The sequence below is a fragment of the Thunnus maccoyii genome, chromosome 3, assembly GCF_910596095.1.
Source record: "Thunnus maccoyii chromosome 3, fThuMac1.1, whole genome shotgun sequence".
NCBI lineage: Eukaryota > Metazoa > Chordata > Actinopteri > Scombriformes > Scombridae > Thunnus > Thunnus maccoyii.
The window spans coordinates 30065699-30082397 of record NC_056535.1 but is presented as its reverse complement, the minus strand read 5'-3'; the positions used below and the strand labels follow the sequence as shown (position 1 = coordinate 30082397).

The 16699-nt window shown below is 38.8% G+C and overlaps 1 protein-coding gene across 3 annotated transcripts in view; it reads right to left on the bottom strand.

Annotated features, from left to right (window-relative positions):
• Positions 1-10284: 10284 nt before the first annotated feature.
• Positions 10285-16699, bottom strand: part of osgn1 (oxidative stress induced growth inhibitor 1) — a 34956-nt gene continuing 28541 nt past the window's right edge. For all 3 annotated transcript variants that reach the window (XM_042407657.1, XM_042407658.1, XM_042407656.1), the window contains 6 exons: positions 15794-15930; positions 15481-15672; positions 14631-14722; positions 13587-13786; positions 13135-13478; positions 10285-11866 (listed from right to left, as the gene is read on the bottom strand). In XM_042407657.1, the coding sequence (XP_042263591.1) occupies positions 11246-11866; positions 13135-13478; positions 13587-13786; positions 14631-14722; positions 15481-15672; positions 15794-15930 (1586 nt within the window). In that variant the 3' untranslated portion in view covers positions 10285-11245. The remainder of the gene's footprint in view (positions 11867-13134; positions 13479-13586; positions 13787-14630; positions 14723-15480; positions 15673-15793; positions 15931-16699) is intronic.

Sequence of the window (16699 nt, the reverse complement as noted above, 5' to 3'; positions counted from 1 at the left end):
CCATCCATGCTTCCTGTGTTATGTTTCCCTATTTTCTAGTCCAGTATGACCAAATTGAAACCGTGATATTAATGTGTCCTCTCTCCTGTTTCATCTAATTTCTCCAACTTTCCTTTGAATAGTGTAAAACCACCGTCCTTTCCTCTCTTCACTTCCGATACTTTTGCCACCTTTCCTTCAATCTCATCTTAATTATACTCTTAACTTCTGTCCTGCTATAGTTAATGGTAATTGTTATGCCCCACCCTTAGTTGGCCCCATGGGGTGAACCACAATCCACCCTTTTCCCAATTTAAAACTCTTTTAACAAACACCTTTTATAACACACAAACCATGGGATTTATTAATGAAAAACAGGCAGAGCAACCAGAACACTAAATAAATGCTACGAACAAACAAAAAGCAACCAAAAAACTAAATAATGTAAAATCCCAGGCTGAGAGGCAAGACCTGCAGTCCACAATCAAAAAGCCTCTAACTGCCACAGGAACATGTAACATTTAACCTCTTCCTCCCTGGGCCAGGTGCACCTCATTGTGGACTGATTGTAGATGACCGGGATGGAGCAACAGACAGGAGAGGAATGAGAAAAAAAACACAGGCAACACATACAGCCATAACAGTACTATCAACGTGTGTCTTTTGGTGGCTTCCTTTGCAACTTAGTCTTCTAGTTTGCTTCCTTTAATACCAATATGTGCTGGTATCCATAAGAATCTTACAATGAGTCCCATTTGAATATAATGTTTGTTGCAGTTTTATTAACTGAATTCTTTGAAGCATCTGTGTAGATCTGAATGAAACTGTAGTAGAGACTTTCAGTGTAGGCCTTGAATTCAAAATAAATTTCTGATCTTTGCTCTTATTTTCTAGTAATGTAAAATCTACTGTTGTATCAGGAAGTACTCAAGGTGGTATTGGCGTTTCAAGACGTAGCAACGTAATTTCCACAGGAAACATTAATTAAAATAACAGTAAATAAAAATATCTCTGAAAGATAGGCTAAAAAAGTAAAAAGTATGTTTAAAAAAATAATAAGCATGTTGTTAAAGGTGCGATATATGACAATGAGCCCCACTAGATGTCGCACTAGCACCAGTATCTCAGACCAAAACTAATGTGCGTGTCGTTTATTCAATAAAGTTGGGGGGAAAAGCGGCCCCTGGAACTGACAACTCACGAAACTCAGATCAAACCGTCAAACTAAGCAGTGCTGATCAAATATGGATCAAGATTCTGTTACTGCATTACCTATTTCTCGCCTCAAATGTTTTCAGAAACATATTTTAGTTTACTGTTTAGCTGACACAGCCGCCATGTTGGAAACGGACATGTGACTTCACTCTCTGCTCAGGATGCTATTACTCCACCATATCTTTACATAGCAAATAGTTGTTTGCTGACCTTTAGTGGGGCTGAATGTCATTTATTGCAACCTTAACGTGTTGTTTGTGTGCCCAATTTTCACATGTTAACAACGCGCAAACAACGTTGACAACACGTTGACACTTGGTCACTACCTTTTTGAACTGGCTATTTGCCTTTGGCTGTTGAGCAATCAGGTTAAACCATTTCTGTAAACCGAGAGGTGCCCCAACACTACTTAACAAATGATTATATCTTTTCTGACATCTTAGCAATGTTAATGTTGCCTCCAAAAAACAAATGAATAAATAAATTAAAAATATTTGTTTTATTTAGTAATATAAATATGCATTATGTGTCATGTATCTTAGGTTTAAGTTAAACCCGCAGAAATGTTTGAAAGATTGACGGTTCAGTATGAGGACGTGTCTCTACAGCTAAGTCAACTGACTGGCAATTGGATCCAGGATCAGTCTGTATTTGACTGACCTTTGCTCCAGGTGTATTATAGTTAATGTTTGAACCAAGTGACAAGCTCCACTTGTTATCTGAATCACCTTAGATGAACCAGGAAACAGAATTTATGCATTCTTTAACAGCAGACACACACTGACACATGATTCACGAAACCCATAACTTTCACTGAGCAAGGACAGTGAATATCGGACCTAACCTTACTGCAGAGGACAAGAATACTGCTTTAACATGCTGCAGCTCCAAACACTGAATTAACTTCCAAGATCGGCTACAAGGGAAAGTAATTTTGACCAAACTGACTGTTTTCCTGTTTGAGAGCCTAGTGTGTTTTCATCTTTCCTCTGAGAGAAAATGGCTTTCCGACCAGAAGAGGATCTCTCCTGTCCTGTGTGCCATGACATCTTTGAAGATCCTGTTGTCCTGTCATGTAGCCACAGCTTCTGTAAAGACTGCGTAAGAACATGGTGGTGGATGAAGGAAAAATTTGAATGTCCAGTTTGTAGGAGAGTACCTAGAACAAGACGCCCACCACGTAACTTGGCATTAAAGAACCTGTGTGAGGCCTTCTTACTGGAGAGAGATCAGAGAGCTTCAGCAGGGTCTGAGAATCTCTGCAGTCTGCACTTTGAGAGACTCAAACTCTTCTGTCTGGACCATCAGCAGCCAGTGTGTGTTGTCTGCAGAGATTCAAAAGCACACAACAACCACAGATTCAGACCTGTCGATGAAATTTCACAGGAACGCAAAGAGGAGATCCGGAAATCTCTGATGCCAATACGAAACAAACTGAAGGTGTTCAAGGACGTTAAAGAAAACTGTGATCAAACAGCAAAATACATTAAGATCCAGGCAACAGACACAGAGAGACAGATTAAGGAGCAATTTAAGAAGCTTAGTCAGGTTCTACAAGAGGAAGAGGAGGCCAGGATCACTGCTCTGAGGAAGGAGGAAAAGCAAAAAAGTAAAATTATGGGGCGGAAGATTGACGATCTGAGTAAAGAGATAGCTGCTCTTTCAGACACTATCAAAGCCACAGAGGAGGAGCTGAGAGCTGAAGACATCTCATTCCTGCGGAACTACAAGGCTGCAGTGGAAAGAGTCCAGCAGCACCCCCTGCTGGATGATCCAGAGCTGGTCTCAGGAGCTCTGATAGATGTGGCCAAACACCTGGGCAACCTTACCTTCCCCGCCTGGAACAAAATAAAAGACATGGTCTCCTACACTCCTGTGATTCTGGATCCAAACACTGCTCATCCACACCTCAGCTTGTCTAAAGATCTGACCAGTGTGAAATATGGAAGGAGACGGAAGGTTCCTAAAAACCCAGAAAGGATCGACTACTACCGCTGTGTCCTGGGCTCTGAGGGCTTTAACTCAGGGACTCACAGCTGGGATGTTGAGGTAGGAGACAGTGAATATTGGTTACTGGGTGTCGCAGCAGAGTCTGCTCATAGAAGGAAAGACATAAAGTCTGGACTGTGGCTAATAAAATTCTCTGGCTTTGAATTTTGTGATGGTTGTGAATACTCAGCATTATACCCAACAAATAAAGTCATTAATCTTAAAATGCAGAAGAAGCTGCAGAGGATCAGAGTTCATCTGGACTGGAACAGAGGAAAACTGTCATTCTCTGATCTTGACACTAACACACTGATATGCACCTTCAACCACACTTTCACTGGCAAGCTGTTCCCATACTTCAGCAATGGAAATAGAGCCCCGATAAAGATATTACCAAGGACTGTCTCTGTAACTCAAATGCCATGGATGAAAATAATCCCCTTCATTGTGATGATGATGGTGCTGATTTTGATTGTTCTTTCTTAAAGAGAAAGCCGCTGTCGGGTTGAAGTTCTTATTTTGTTGCAGTGATGTGAAAGTAAAATCTGGATGTGTCCATTTTTATTAAAGGGCACAACAAAGCACTTTTCTGACCACATCTAAATGGGACACTGGACACAGTCAGAGATGCATCACAAACTGTCTGGCAGAAGTGGTCTGTGAAACAATGCTAATCAGCTTAAAATTGTATTCATAAATATCTTTATATTAACATGCATTAAATCACTATGTATCGTGAAAGAGGTTACTTATACTGACAAACCTACAGAGAAAAAGGGCTGCAACTAATTATATGATTATTTTCATCATTCATCATTAATCTGTCGATTTTTTTCTCGATTAATCGATTAAAAAATGTTGATCACTTGATCACAAATTAAACAAAAGACACCAAATAATATTCACATTTGAGAAGCTGGAACCAGAGAATTTTTGGCAATCAATTAATTGACTAATTGCAGCTCTACAGTTTTTGTTTTACAGCATATTTACTGTAGCCCTGTCATCCACCCAGTTCTCAGCCTTGATTGTTTTATCTACTTTGTATGTAAGAACTTAATATAATATTTTTGGGCTTAGATTTTTTGTAATGATGGGGATTAAAGTACTGAATCTTTGACTGCTGTTGTTCTCACTGTAAGTCACTATGAATAAGAAAATCAGCTGTAAATAACTGATGTTACTTGTAATCATATTATGATTACCTGTATATGCAACATTTTGACTGGTAGGTTGATTTCAAAGGGCTATAAATGTAATTTAAACAATGTGTGTTGCAAACTTTTTCAGGTAAAATCTTACAGTGTTTTAAAATACAAATTATATTGCTTAATTTGTTTAATATTTTGTTTCCTTCTGCCATTGTTGTTTCTCTTTTATTCTTCTCTATCTTTATTTTGTATGCTATAATCTTTGTATGTGCCATATCTCTCACTTTTTTGTTTTATTACTGTTAATTTCAACAACTAATAAAAGATACAAATTATATTTTCAAAAAACAGCATGGACAAAATATGTCATTAGTGTGATCAGATATAATAGTCTTGCAATAAATGTTAATTTTTTTGAGGAGTTGGCTTGAATATCCTTAGAAATAAAGTCTTCCTTTGTGTTGTATTTGTTTATTTAACAGGGACTATACAGATAAACATTGTTACATACAGTACATAGGGTGTCTAGTCTAGATTCAAACTATCAAACAAATGAATTGATTAAACAGAATCTGGATAAAAACAGTGTACATGTGTACGTGTGTATTGTATATGACTGTATACATTAACATATAGGTGTGTAAGTGTGTATACAGTGCGTTACCATCTGGCTGTCTTCCTTTGACAGAACTGATAACACACTTCTGGTTTACTACTTGATCCTGCAGGAGTCGAGCTTCAGTTGATGCTTGTTGGTGTTCGACCTCGTTCTTGAACTGATTTGTATGACACACATTTGCATGGTCTCGTAACTTTGTTTTCCTGCATACAGTGAACACACCGTACAGACAGAAGGAGTTGTTGAGGTACAGTAGCCTGGATGTGGTGTTGTGGGGAGCAAATGTAATAAAACTGCTGCTTTCTCTGGGACACAGTTAAAACACCACTGGCGCGGGGGTATGATAGAAAGCTATAGTCGTGATAATGTTGAGAAAACATTCTTAAAACAATATTCAGATGCCCAAATGAACATTGAAACAGGTTTTCCTTGCTGTAATCATTCCTCCTGTTCATACTGATCATTAGAAGATCACCTCTAATTGCCCTTACAACGTGAGTGACAAAATCAACAGCCCTCATTTTGCGCAAAAATATATCTAAAAGTTTATCTGAACTCAATAGAAGACTTTAGCCGTCTGAGTTAATCAAATGAAGTGGATATTTACACATTTACAGTCTTTTTAGTCAAAAAATCCCTCTTTGTGTCTCGATGGACAATGTTTTCCTGTTCAGCTGCAGTAAAAGGATAGTTACAAAAAGAGGGGATTTGGCACTAAAAACCTTGGTTTGACTAATTTGGACGGCTGAAGCTTCATATTAACTTCACTGTGGATTTTGGCCCCCATCACTTACATTGTAAGCATTTTAGGATGGGTGTGAACAGGAAGAACGATTATGGCAAGAAAAACCTATTTCAATGTTCATTTGGGCTCCTGACTGTTGTTTTAAGACAGACTTGAAAAATTGAGAACCAGTCCTCTAATGTTCAGTGGATTTTGACGTGGTAGCATTACAGGTCGCTGTAGTTAATCCACAAAAAAACTAACAAACCAAACCATACTTTCATTCAAAACCGTGAGTTTACCTCTTATTTGCTGGATACTGTTAGTTTATTTAATCAATATTTTATTGAGTATTTGACCTCTTTTATCTGCTGGTTCCACCGCTTATCAGTAACAGAAGCAGAGTTAACATCTGTTCAAAGGTCATTGAAGTGGATCTCTGCTTGTAAAAGTGGTTCTAAGTCTGTTATCTCCTTTAATACTGTATCTGTATACTATACTTAATGCTTTATAGCTTTAATTTGAATGCTTTTTAACAGCAAGTCAATTAACCTTGTAGCTGTTTGCATGTAAAATACAAATTTTGGTGCCAAAGATGCACAAATTGAGTATAACAGGAGGCTAAATTCTCACCCAGTTAGGTAGGTGATTTCATTTGATTGAGAGTTTTTTGTGTGTTAACTTGTGTTTCAAGACTTTTTAAGAATCTGATCTTTTTCCAAACTGAATTAGATCATATTCTCCCTCATGAGTTCAGACCCATATGATATGCCAGTGAGCTATAAACGTAGTTTTCCATGATATCATGCAGGATTTTGCAGGATTTTGTGCCTTTGCACAAACCAAATTATTGCATCATTACAGATAAAATCTGGCGTTTTATGAATATAATGTTAATAATATTAATACACTGTAGTTTGCTGTGCCATTTGGCATGGAGGCTTCAGTCAGTCTCTAAATATAAGTGCTGAGCCACAGTTGTCATATGTAGAAGCGAAGATGATTCACACTCAACGGTTTTTATTGAATCACCAACATTTCAGCTACACTCTTTCTTTGGCTCTTTTCAAGGCAAGTTCAGGAGAACATGCATGGTTGTAAAAATCTTTGATACTATAAAATCATTGAAGCTTATGTATGCGGTTATCTTCAATATCAGTGCCATAACCAGCGCCTAGTGTTTGCTGTGCATTCATCAGACACCTTTTATGGATATGTGACATCTGACACGGGTATTTTATCTGTTCAAATTTTCGGTTGTGTTGAGGTGTCCACGTTCACCATGAGGGTTGATTAATCTGCAGCTCATGAACTTTAGAATAGTTTTTTTTGTTTTTTTTTTTAGTTTTGCACATTTTATTTCAAATCTATTAATAACAACAATAGTAGTAGTAGTGGTTTGAGAAACACTGAGAAGAAATTGAAGAAATTGTTCATTAAAATTAGTTTTACAGGGGGTGAAAAGGTTATAGATCTCAGTAATAGCCACTCACAGCTTTAATAATTTTTCCCCATTTGATAAGAAAACATACAACGAACAGTCCAGAGAGACACGAAACACATTTGCTGAAAAACTCCTTTTTTAATAGAAACCCACAGACAAATATGGAAAACATAGATTTTACTGTCAATACAGATGGAAACTTATTTGGATATATTTTAAATCACCTCGTTCGTACAAACAAGACAAAAACATCTACATACAAATGGTGTTTAAAAAAAAAAAAAGAGTAGACATGATTTTTTTACTGCATAACAAAAGAGATTCAGATGTATGTTCTGCTCTGAAACAATATATACTGCTGTGAATAATGTGTCTTAAGGCACTGCTGGCTCTCTTATCGGCAAGAAGCTACAAGGTGTCATCAGGTCGAATCTGAAAAGACAGAATTAACATCGTCGTCCAGCGAAGGCCTCAGACTGAATGAATCAACCCGTAAATAAAACCAGTATGTAGGATGTTTTTTTTTTTAAATGGTGATTTTCTATTTTGATCTCTTCAACTAATCAAATCTACAGCTCTGTCTGTAGTTAAACTGAAACGATCAGTCAATTAATAAATTAACTGATTTATTTTAGTCTTTTTTTTGATTATTTGCTGGTTTTCTTCGTCTTCTATGATAGTAATCTGAATGTCATTAGATTTCTGACTTCTATGAAGTTGTCAGCTTGTGGTCTGGGAACTATTTTGTGGTATATTACAGACCAAACAATTAATTGATTAGTTGAGATGATCAGTGAATTTATCAATGATAAAAAAATAATTGCTGGAAATACTGAGATGTGCGTTAATCCACTGCTGAAAACAGTCCCTTACAAACGCAACATTTACTTTATTAATAACTACAGTGTCCGACTGCTTCAGGAAACTACTGAGCTTTTTTAAAACATGAAACTATTCTTGTGACATAATCTAGAAGCTGTAATAATACAGTATGTAGAAATAACCAAGGTTACTTGTCATTCATTTAAAAAATGTGAATCATTTTCCTTGTCTTGGTTAAGTTTTCTCAGCTAATTTCTTCAATTAGATTCCTCGTCGTCATAAAATATTCTCTTCACTATTAGCAGGCTGAAGGTAAAACTATTTATAGAGTGATTTTAGCTTTTTCTCTTACAGGGGTCAGTGTTTTCAGGGAAACTAAAAGGAACATCTTCAGCATTTTGCTATTTAACCCCAATTAAGCCTTGATGTGCATCAACAGCCGCAGTAAACTTTAGTTTTTAAAAAATAGATGTTTTTTAATGCATAATATTCAAATTGTTTGCTTGGACAAATGCAAAAATATTTGTTTCACCTACTTTTGAGCTTTTTGTTAGACTGAAGATCAAAGATGAAAGATAAGTGTATTATCAGCTGATCCTGCAATGTAACTGAATATTTACAGCTTGTATAAAACATAATGAAGATAAGAGATACATTAAACCATGTTTACATTGGGACTAATATTCAACAGTAATAATCAATGAATTACTTCCAAAATTCTGATTAATTAAATCAGAACTTTAAGTTAGTGGTGAGAATAGTTTTTTTTTTTTAAAAAAAGTGCATCTTGAAGTAGCAGAAAAACTTAAAATGACCCTAAAAATATATATATTACAGCTGAAATCGACACGATTTCAGTTTGCACAGCGTCATATTATTCTCATGTGACTACTTCTTCTCAACACAGAACTTACAGAAGATTCATGAGGAAATAACATTCATTAGTATTACTACACCAATGCAAATCAGGCTAGTGCTTTCAGTATATTATTATAGAGGCTTTCAAAGGCTCAGCCAATGAAAGTGGAGAAAATATTACATTAGTTATCAAAAGGAGATCACACAGAATGGCCTAAATGTGTGTGATTTGGTTAAAGAGATAGTTCAGATACAGAAGTTTTGGGGAATTTTACTGTTTTTCTCGCTTTTCCAGAGTCAACAAACTAATAAATGCCTTCAGACAAACCTTTTTTTTTTATGTATTTGGTGTAGTCTGATGTCAAACAGCAACATGATCCAATAGGCATCCAGCAATTGAGTAACACTTAGCAAGTAAACTAAGGAGGCGGCTTTGACTGAGGGGAAGATCACAGTCTCAGACTTTGAAAACCCCTTTATTATGATGTTATTGTTCACAGTGAAGCCAAACTCTGAAGTTACAACAACTGCAAATTAAACATTTTTCAGGATGAGGAATTTTTTTTCTCTTTTGTTTTGGAAAGTATAAAAATCTTTTCATAATCATCATCAAAGATTTACAAAGATCTCAGGTAGGTACAGTTGTCTGTTACATGACAAAAAAAAAAAAAAAAAAAAAAAAATCATACTAACAGAAAAATACAGCACCACAGATTCACAAAACTGCAAACCCATAATATAAAAAAACATAAATAGAAAATAATATAAAGAAAGAAGCAGAAATTAACTTGTAAGCAGTTTGTTTTAGTGAAACATCAGCTCCGACAGTGTAGTGTTGCAAAAGACCACTCAAAATGAATTTATAATTACAGAAACATGTTAATTATCCCTGTCGTACGTCGGTAAAAAGAGCGAGGTGCCGTTTTGGTCATATATATATATATATATATAAAGTTATTGTGGTGAGAAATGTTCTCTGAGTGATGAAGAACCAGAACTGCTGCTGTAAAGATCTCCTCGCTCTGTGTTTTTCTCTCCTCTTTTATTACTTCTTTCATTCTTCTCTTCATTTCTGTTTCCCTCCATCTAATTCTTCTCTCTCTCTCTGCATCTCTTCTTTCCTGTATTTTCCACATCACCCTCTCCGTCTTTGTTTGTGTCAGTCCTCGTCAACTCATAAAGACTGGTCATCGGCAAATCTATCACATGTTCAATAAAAATCCACAAATAATGCAGAGCTGCAACGATTACTTAATTGATCCGATCGACGGAAAATTAATCTGCAACCACTTTGATAATGAAATAATCATTTTAGTCATTTTTACAAGCAAAATAAAACAAAATATTGCTGGTTTCAGTTTCTTAAATGTGATGATTTGATGCTTTTCTTTGTCGGTTATGACAATAAACTGAATATTTTGGGGTTTTTGGACTGTTGGTGACATTTTAAGACGTCACCTTTGACTTCATTTCTCAGTTTCTGACATTTTATAGACAAAACGATTCGTCCGTTAATTGAGAAAATAATCGGCAGATTAATCGATAATGAAAATAATTATCGCAGCACTAAAATAATGGAAGCCAGGCATAAACTCGCTTGTTTGTTTACAGAAGCCTGAACATGTTAAGCAGTCATTTTAAAGTAAAATGGATTTACAGTATAATATTTGCCACGAATGGGTGGTTTCAGCCTTTTAGATACACATCATTCATATGTGTGATGTGGGATATTGCGGTACAGAAATATACATACATATAATACAATATGTTTGCCAGATACATTTTGTACCACCAGGGGGCACTGTTTATCTTTTTTTCAGTACATATCTTGGTCTCAACCAAATTTCAGTGATACTATTATCAAAAATGTTTGTTTTTTAATTTAAAAAATGAATTATAGGCTGCTATCAGATTTTTTTTTTTTACAATCCTCCATTATCAACATAAAAAATCAAGTATCATCAGGCTCTATGTGAAATATCCTGACCCATAAAGTCACAGTGGACGCCTTCCCAGTCCTTCCAGAACAACTTCCTGGTGTGTAGATTTCTAGCTTTATAATTTGACGGGGACAAACCAAAACGCACCATCTGTCTCTTCTCCGCTACATTTGTCTCATTCTCGTTTTTTTTCCCTCCATCTCCAGCAGGATCTTTCCAGCATGTCTGTCGTCTCCTCTTAGCCTCCAGAGTGCCTCAGGGCTGAAGATCTACAGTAGATCTAGTAAGATATCAAACCCAAACCAGTGCAAGTTCAGTCGTGGAGTCCACTCGTTGCTTCTTCAATTTCTCTACTCTTTTGATTTCTGGAAAACATGACCTATAGTGTATGTTTGCAGCTGTTCCAGTATCCAGGATTTAAAGTTGAGCCCAGTTTCTTGTTTTTCGTCTCAATCCGTGTCTGTCTGCTTCAGTCCACTCAACTCTCCAGTCCCAGGAAACCTGCTACAAACTCAGAACGCAAACATCTGCTTCTGCCTGTGTGTTCACCTGTTTGTCCACCCATCTGTCCATTAATCTGTCTGTAGTGATGTCCTCCTCTCCTTTTCCTTCTCCCTCCCTTTGCCTCTTGGCGAGGTCACTAGCGATAGCCAGAGCTCCGCCCTTCAGGAACCTGACAAAGTTCTCGCCGACTAACGGCCCCATGGCGTACATGCCCGGCCCGTCTGCCGCAACCACCTTGTTTGTAAACGGGTCCACTTCAATCGGGTTCCTTCGGCACGTGATCGGCTCCCTCGGTTTGACGCCCAGTAGACGCCCGTTGTCGGCCAGGAAGGAAAGGTTAGGGTGGGCGCCGATCAGAACCAGAGCCTTGGAGACCTGGACCACCGTCCGCTGGCCGGAGTCTGACTCCAGGACGCACTTCCGGTCGGGGCGGAACGCCACCACCCTGTGGCGAGGGAAGCTGAGGTAACCCGGGTAGGATGAGGAGGAAGAGGACGGGGAGGACGAGGGTGGAGAGAGGGAGGAAGGAGTGGAAAGGGTGGAGTGGTGATGGAGGTTCTGAGCATGGCCCTGCGGTGGAGGATCTGCTCGGTGCTGCTGCTGAGTCATCATCTGGTGAACCTGAGAGAGCGGGAAGATAATCAACATCACTCATTTATTACGCAAAAATGCCAATATTTCTCTGGTTCCAGCTTCTCAAATGCAGCTTTTCTCTGTTTTATAAATGCAAATTGAATATGTTGAATATCTATTTTAGACTGTAGGTCATACAACACAATACATTTCACTATTTCACCATTTTTACATTTTTTTTTTTACCATTTTCTGACTTTTATAGTCTAGGAATTTGTTGATCAGAGTTACTCTGCCAAGGAAGTTTGCTGTAATACCTAATGGCCACCAGTTACGTAATACCCCTTTATCAGGCAAAATGGTCAATTTTGCTTGAGGAGGTTATCAACAGGATGCAGTTAAATAAAAACAGGATATCTATCTGAGTGTAAACCGCAATCACTCTGTGCTCTACCGGAAGTTAAAGTTTTAGCCAAATAACTCAGTAAAGAAGATTTTTTAAAGCATGACCCTGGACTGTAAGCCGAGTTCACAGTTCATGTAATATTTCAAAAGCCCCACCTCCACCTGTAGGCTCTGAGTCTACCCTCCCCTCGGGGGATAAGATAGTATCATTGTGGTTTCTTGTGGAAGTCACTTCCCTCAAAGCCCCGCCAAATATCAAAGCCGTACATATTCTGTATTTACATAATAATCCTTTCCTCCTGAGTTGGCTTACTGGACTCTAAGCTTCATTAAAGTCTCAGTTACATGATGTAAGTTTGTATTTAACGCATGTAGAAAACAAAAGAAGATAGTCCACTTATTCAAGCTATTTACTGAACAGCTGGGTCGAAAGAATCTCAGATGTTTTGACCACTTTCCTGATGAGACCCAGATGAATCTTAGATGTACTGCTGACAAAATATAACATGTCAACAAGAAGGTTTTGGAGCTGTTTGTTTGTAATTTTCTTCGCTTGGTTGAAGGCCAGCAGTTTATCCCTGCCTGCAATATTTATGCTAATCCAGGCTAATTACAGCCTGGACCGATCTCTCTGCTAAACACACAAGGATTTAATTGATCTCTCACTTCCCTAAATGTCTTTCAAGACTGTGTTATGGCTTTTCAGCAGGTTTAGATTGATACAGTTCAGGTTATAAATAAATACAGGCTGTAATGCTCTGCTTTCCTTTAATACTGGTGCAAACATTTACTATTTGATACTTGATATTTCTTTATTTTTGTCAGGATATGTAAATTCGTAATTAAGCTGTGAAATATTGGAAAACGATCGGCTAGAAGCAGCTTCAGGTATCAAACTCTCCTCTTCTCACCTTGTGGTACTCTGGGTAGAGCATTTTGGGTAGCTGGTTGAAGATGAGGCCGGGGTCGGTGACCGAGCGTCGGAAGGCGTGGTAGACAGGCGTGTTGAGATGATGGGCGGCCAGTACCGCGTCAGCCGCCGTAAGACCCGCCCCGACCACCAGCACGGGGTCTGAAGACTGGTCGAGCTCTCCGCGAGAGATGGCCGCCTCCAGCTCCCAGAAGGAGTGGCAGACAAAAGGCAGGGACTCTCCCTCCACGCCGAGCCTGGCGGGGATGTCGTGGGTCCCCGTCGCCAGGACCACGTTGTGAGCCAACAGGGAGAAAGGCACCTCCTCTGAAACTGAAGAACCGTCTACAGCGGGAGGAGGGAAACAGGAGGTGACTGTGATGATGCGGCACTTTTTCCATTTTTAAACAACGGGCTTTAACATTTAATAAGGAGTGTTTTCATTCACTCTACCTCCCAGCTCCTCCCCCTCTCGGCGCTGCAGTCCCTTCACTCTCCAGCATGGCCGTGACCCGTCCTGGTTGCCAGGCTGCCTGGTTACCGAGGTGACGGTGGTGCCGCAGGCAAAGTTTTGCTCCAGGGACATCTGGGAAACGTAGTGTTGGTAGTAGGAGGCTATCTCTGCCGGTGTGGCGCGGTCATTTCGTACATTTCTGGAATAAAATAAACATGAAAATACTTTTTAATACAAAATACAGATAAACATGTTTAAATAAAACACAACACAGGACAGTTATTTTATATATTATCAAGGCAGTGGCTAACAAATCTATTTACCAAATGTTTGCTTTACTCAAGTTAGTAAAACAGTAAGTCGATAAGAGAGGTGAACAGGAAGTATCTAATTCCTGGAGGGAAAAAAACCTTCAACTCAGTTGTTATGTAAATTATCACTTCATGTAAATCAAGCTGGCCTCAGCCGGGCTGGAGTCATTTGAAAAACAAAACAAAGAGAGTAACACATGAACACACAGTCTTTGCTCTGTGGTTCATATTTCTTTATGTAATACTTCATTATTATTTGTGGTCATCCTGGTGTAATGAGAGAGAACTTTAGGCTACTTAGTGAAATCAAAATATTATTTCTATGGCCGTAAAGTAACAAAATCTTTTCAGGGGACGTATTTCACCCTCTGGTAGCATACTGGATCTCTCGGCTAACAGCAGCCCTGAACGACTGGCTGTCAGTCCAAACTGGGAACTGATCATTTAACGACTAGATAATGTCCAACTGTTTGCAATTAACTATCTGCTCTGCTGAATATCACTGAGACATCTGCTTTGATGATATGAGTTCAAAGTCTTGATAAACTACAAGGATAGCAGATAAAACTAAAATTATAAAACAGGTTTTTAGCTAATTAACAACTTTTACGTTCAGGTTTTTAGCTAGTTATTAATTTAAAGAAGGAAAACAGGTTGTTAATGTGTGTTTCATGTTTTATTATAAACCTGTTGTGTATTTAATACACGCTGGATACAGTATGTGAGACAGACCTGCGTTTGTCTCGCATCCAGTCCTTCAGTTTGAGTCCAGGAAGCTCCATCCAGTTAGCCAGGCTTAGAGTTAGCATGGACCCCTCCATGGCCTGGAAACAACACACACACAAAAAAAATTAAAATTACCCAGCTGTAATAATCTGTTGTACTGTTGTCAATATTTATTCTAGAAATAAGTTAAGTGTCAAAGGTTTCAGTCTGTTTTTGAAAGTAAACTCTTCTGTTCATTCAAATATCAAGTGACTGTCTGCGCAAACAAGCAGCTGACGAAGGGAAACAAAGCTTGTTTGCATACATAACCATGATGTCTGCTAAGTAAATTTGTTTCCATAGAAGTGTTTCACGGACAAAGACCTTGCTGTGTGATGGGTTTTAGCATGTTAGGAGGGTTTTTTTTTTAGAGAGATAAATGTCAGACGTTCAAGGTGTCACTGCTAATACATTTTTAAAAAGATACATAATCTTGCAGCCCAGCATGTTTAATGGATCATATTATCCATGCTCTGTGCTGTAAGGGTAACGACAGGGTAAGTGTGCATGTTGGTTAATATTGCTAAAATCAACAGAATGTGTCAGTGATGAGAAATTAAACAATTTAATTCTCAGATGCCCGTGTCCTTGAATGCACCACCAAGGGCGGCTTTGAAAACAATGTATTCTTACATAATGGCAACATTAAATAAAGGCCACTAAAGTACAAAGAACCATCGGTATGACCCTTAAATGTGATCCTACAAGCCTAAAATACACAAAACTTATCAAACAATTCAGTTTAGACTAAAAATATCATTCTGAATAGTCTGAATAATCAATAATTTATAGATGATCAGTTATTCCAGATACGTACATGCCAGGCTCCTCCAGGCGGACCCTTCCCCAGCACCAGGTGAGGGATGGCACGCTCGGGCTCGTATCGCCATGCCAACGGAGAGGTGTAATCCAATCCGAAGTCGCTGTCGGGGAGCAGCAGCGAATCAAAGAGCACCGCCACGGGATTGGACGATCGGCCCTCCAAACCCTCGCACAGGTACTCCAGATCCTGCCGAGAGAGGGGCGAGAGACACCGTGAGTTCGTTCATTTACGAATACATCTTCACTTTAAGATTAAACTGTGTGTGTGTGTGTGTGTGTGCGTGCGTGCGTGTGTGTGTGTGTGTTACCTGCTCCAGCAGCGACAGGTGAGGTTGCTCTCCCAGCTTGCTGTGCAGCAGGGGGTTGGGATGCGATGCCTCAGGTGACAGGTAGGGGGTGTAACCTGACAACAGGTATGACAGACAGATCCCTGATGGGCCGTTGCCTGGGAAACAGAAAGAGAGACGGGGAGGGGGAGAGAGAGAGAGAGAGAGGGAGGGAGGTAAGTTTCGGTGGGACTGTCAACAACAGAAATACACAACAAGCTGTTGTAGCCAGGAAGTGTGATTGGTTTCGAACTGCACCTATAATCTACACGATGATCTGGTGTTACTGTGTGTCTGTTTGTTGTATTTCCTTTAAATTCTGAACAAAGTATTGCAGACAGAAAGCACGTTGTGTAACTGCAGCCAAACCTCACTATCAAAGAATTTGCAACTTGTTACTGTACAAATATTGAAACATAAAATAAATCCCTTCAAGTGTCTCCTAAAGGAACAGCTACTCTATGTAGTTTGACACTGCAAAGTCACTGAATGACTGATAAAAGCATGACTCGGGAGTGAAGCATGTGTCAGCATGTTTAAACGCCACACATTAATCTCTGCAACAAGCAAATGAGTCAGCGAGACCGCACAACAACAGAAACCAAATACAGAGCGATAAAGTCTTCTCATCCGCCCATCTGATTAATCAATTATCACACGTTCACTTTTTCAGAAACCCCCTAAAACACATCCTGAAAAACACCGTGCTGTTGAATGATGTTAAGCGTTTTCTGCCAGCTTTATGTAATTATCTCAAAAAACACAATGAAACGCATCCTTGTGCACGGTGAATGCACTTTCTTCCTCATAATCTGTGCAACACTACTTCCCCCCACTTCCCGCTGTCACTGATGTCAACACATTTCAAAGCTACGTGACAACTATTGG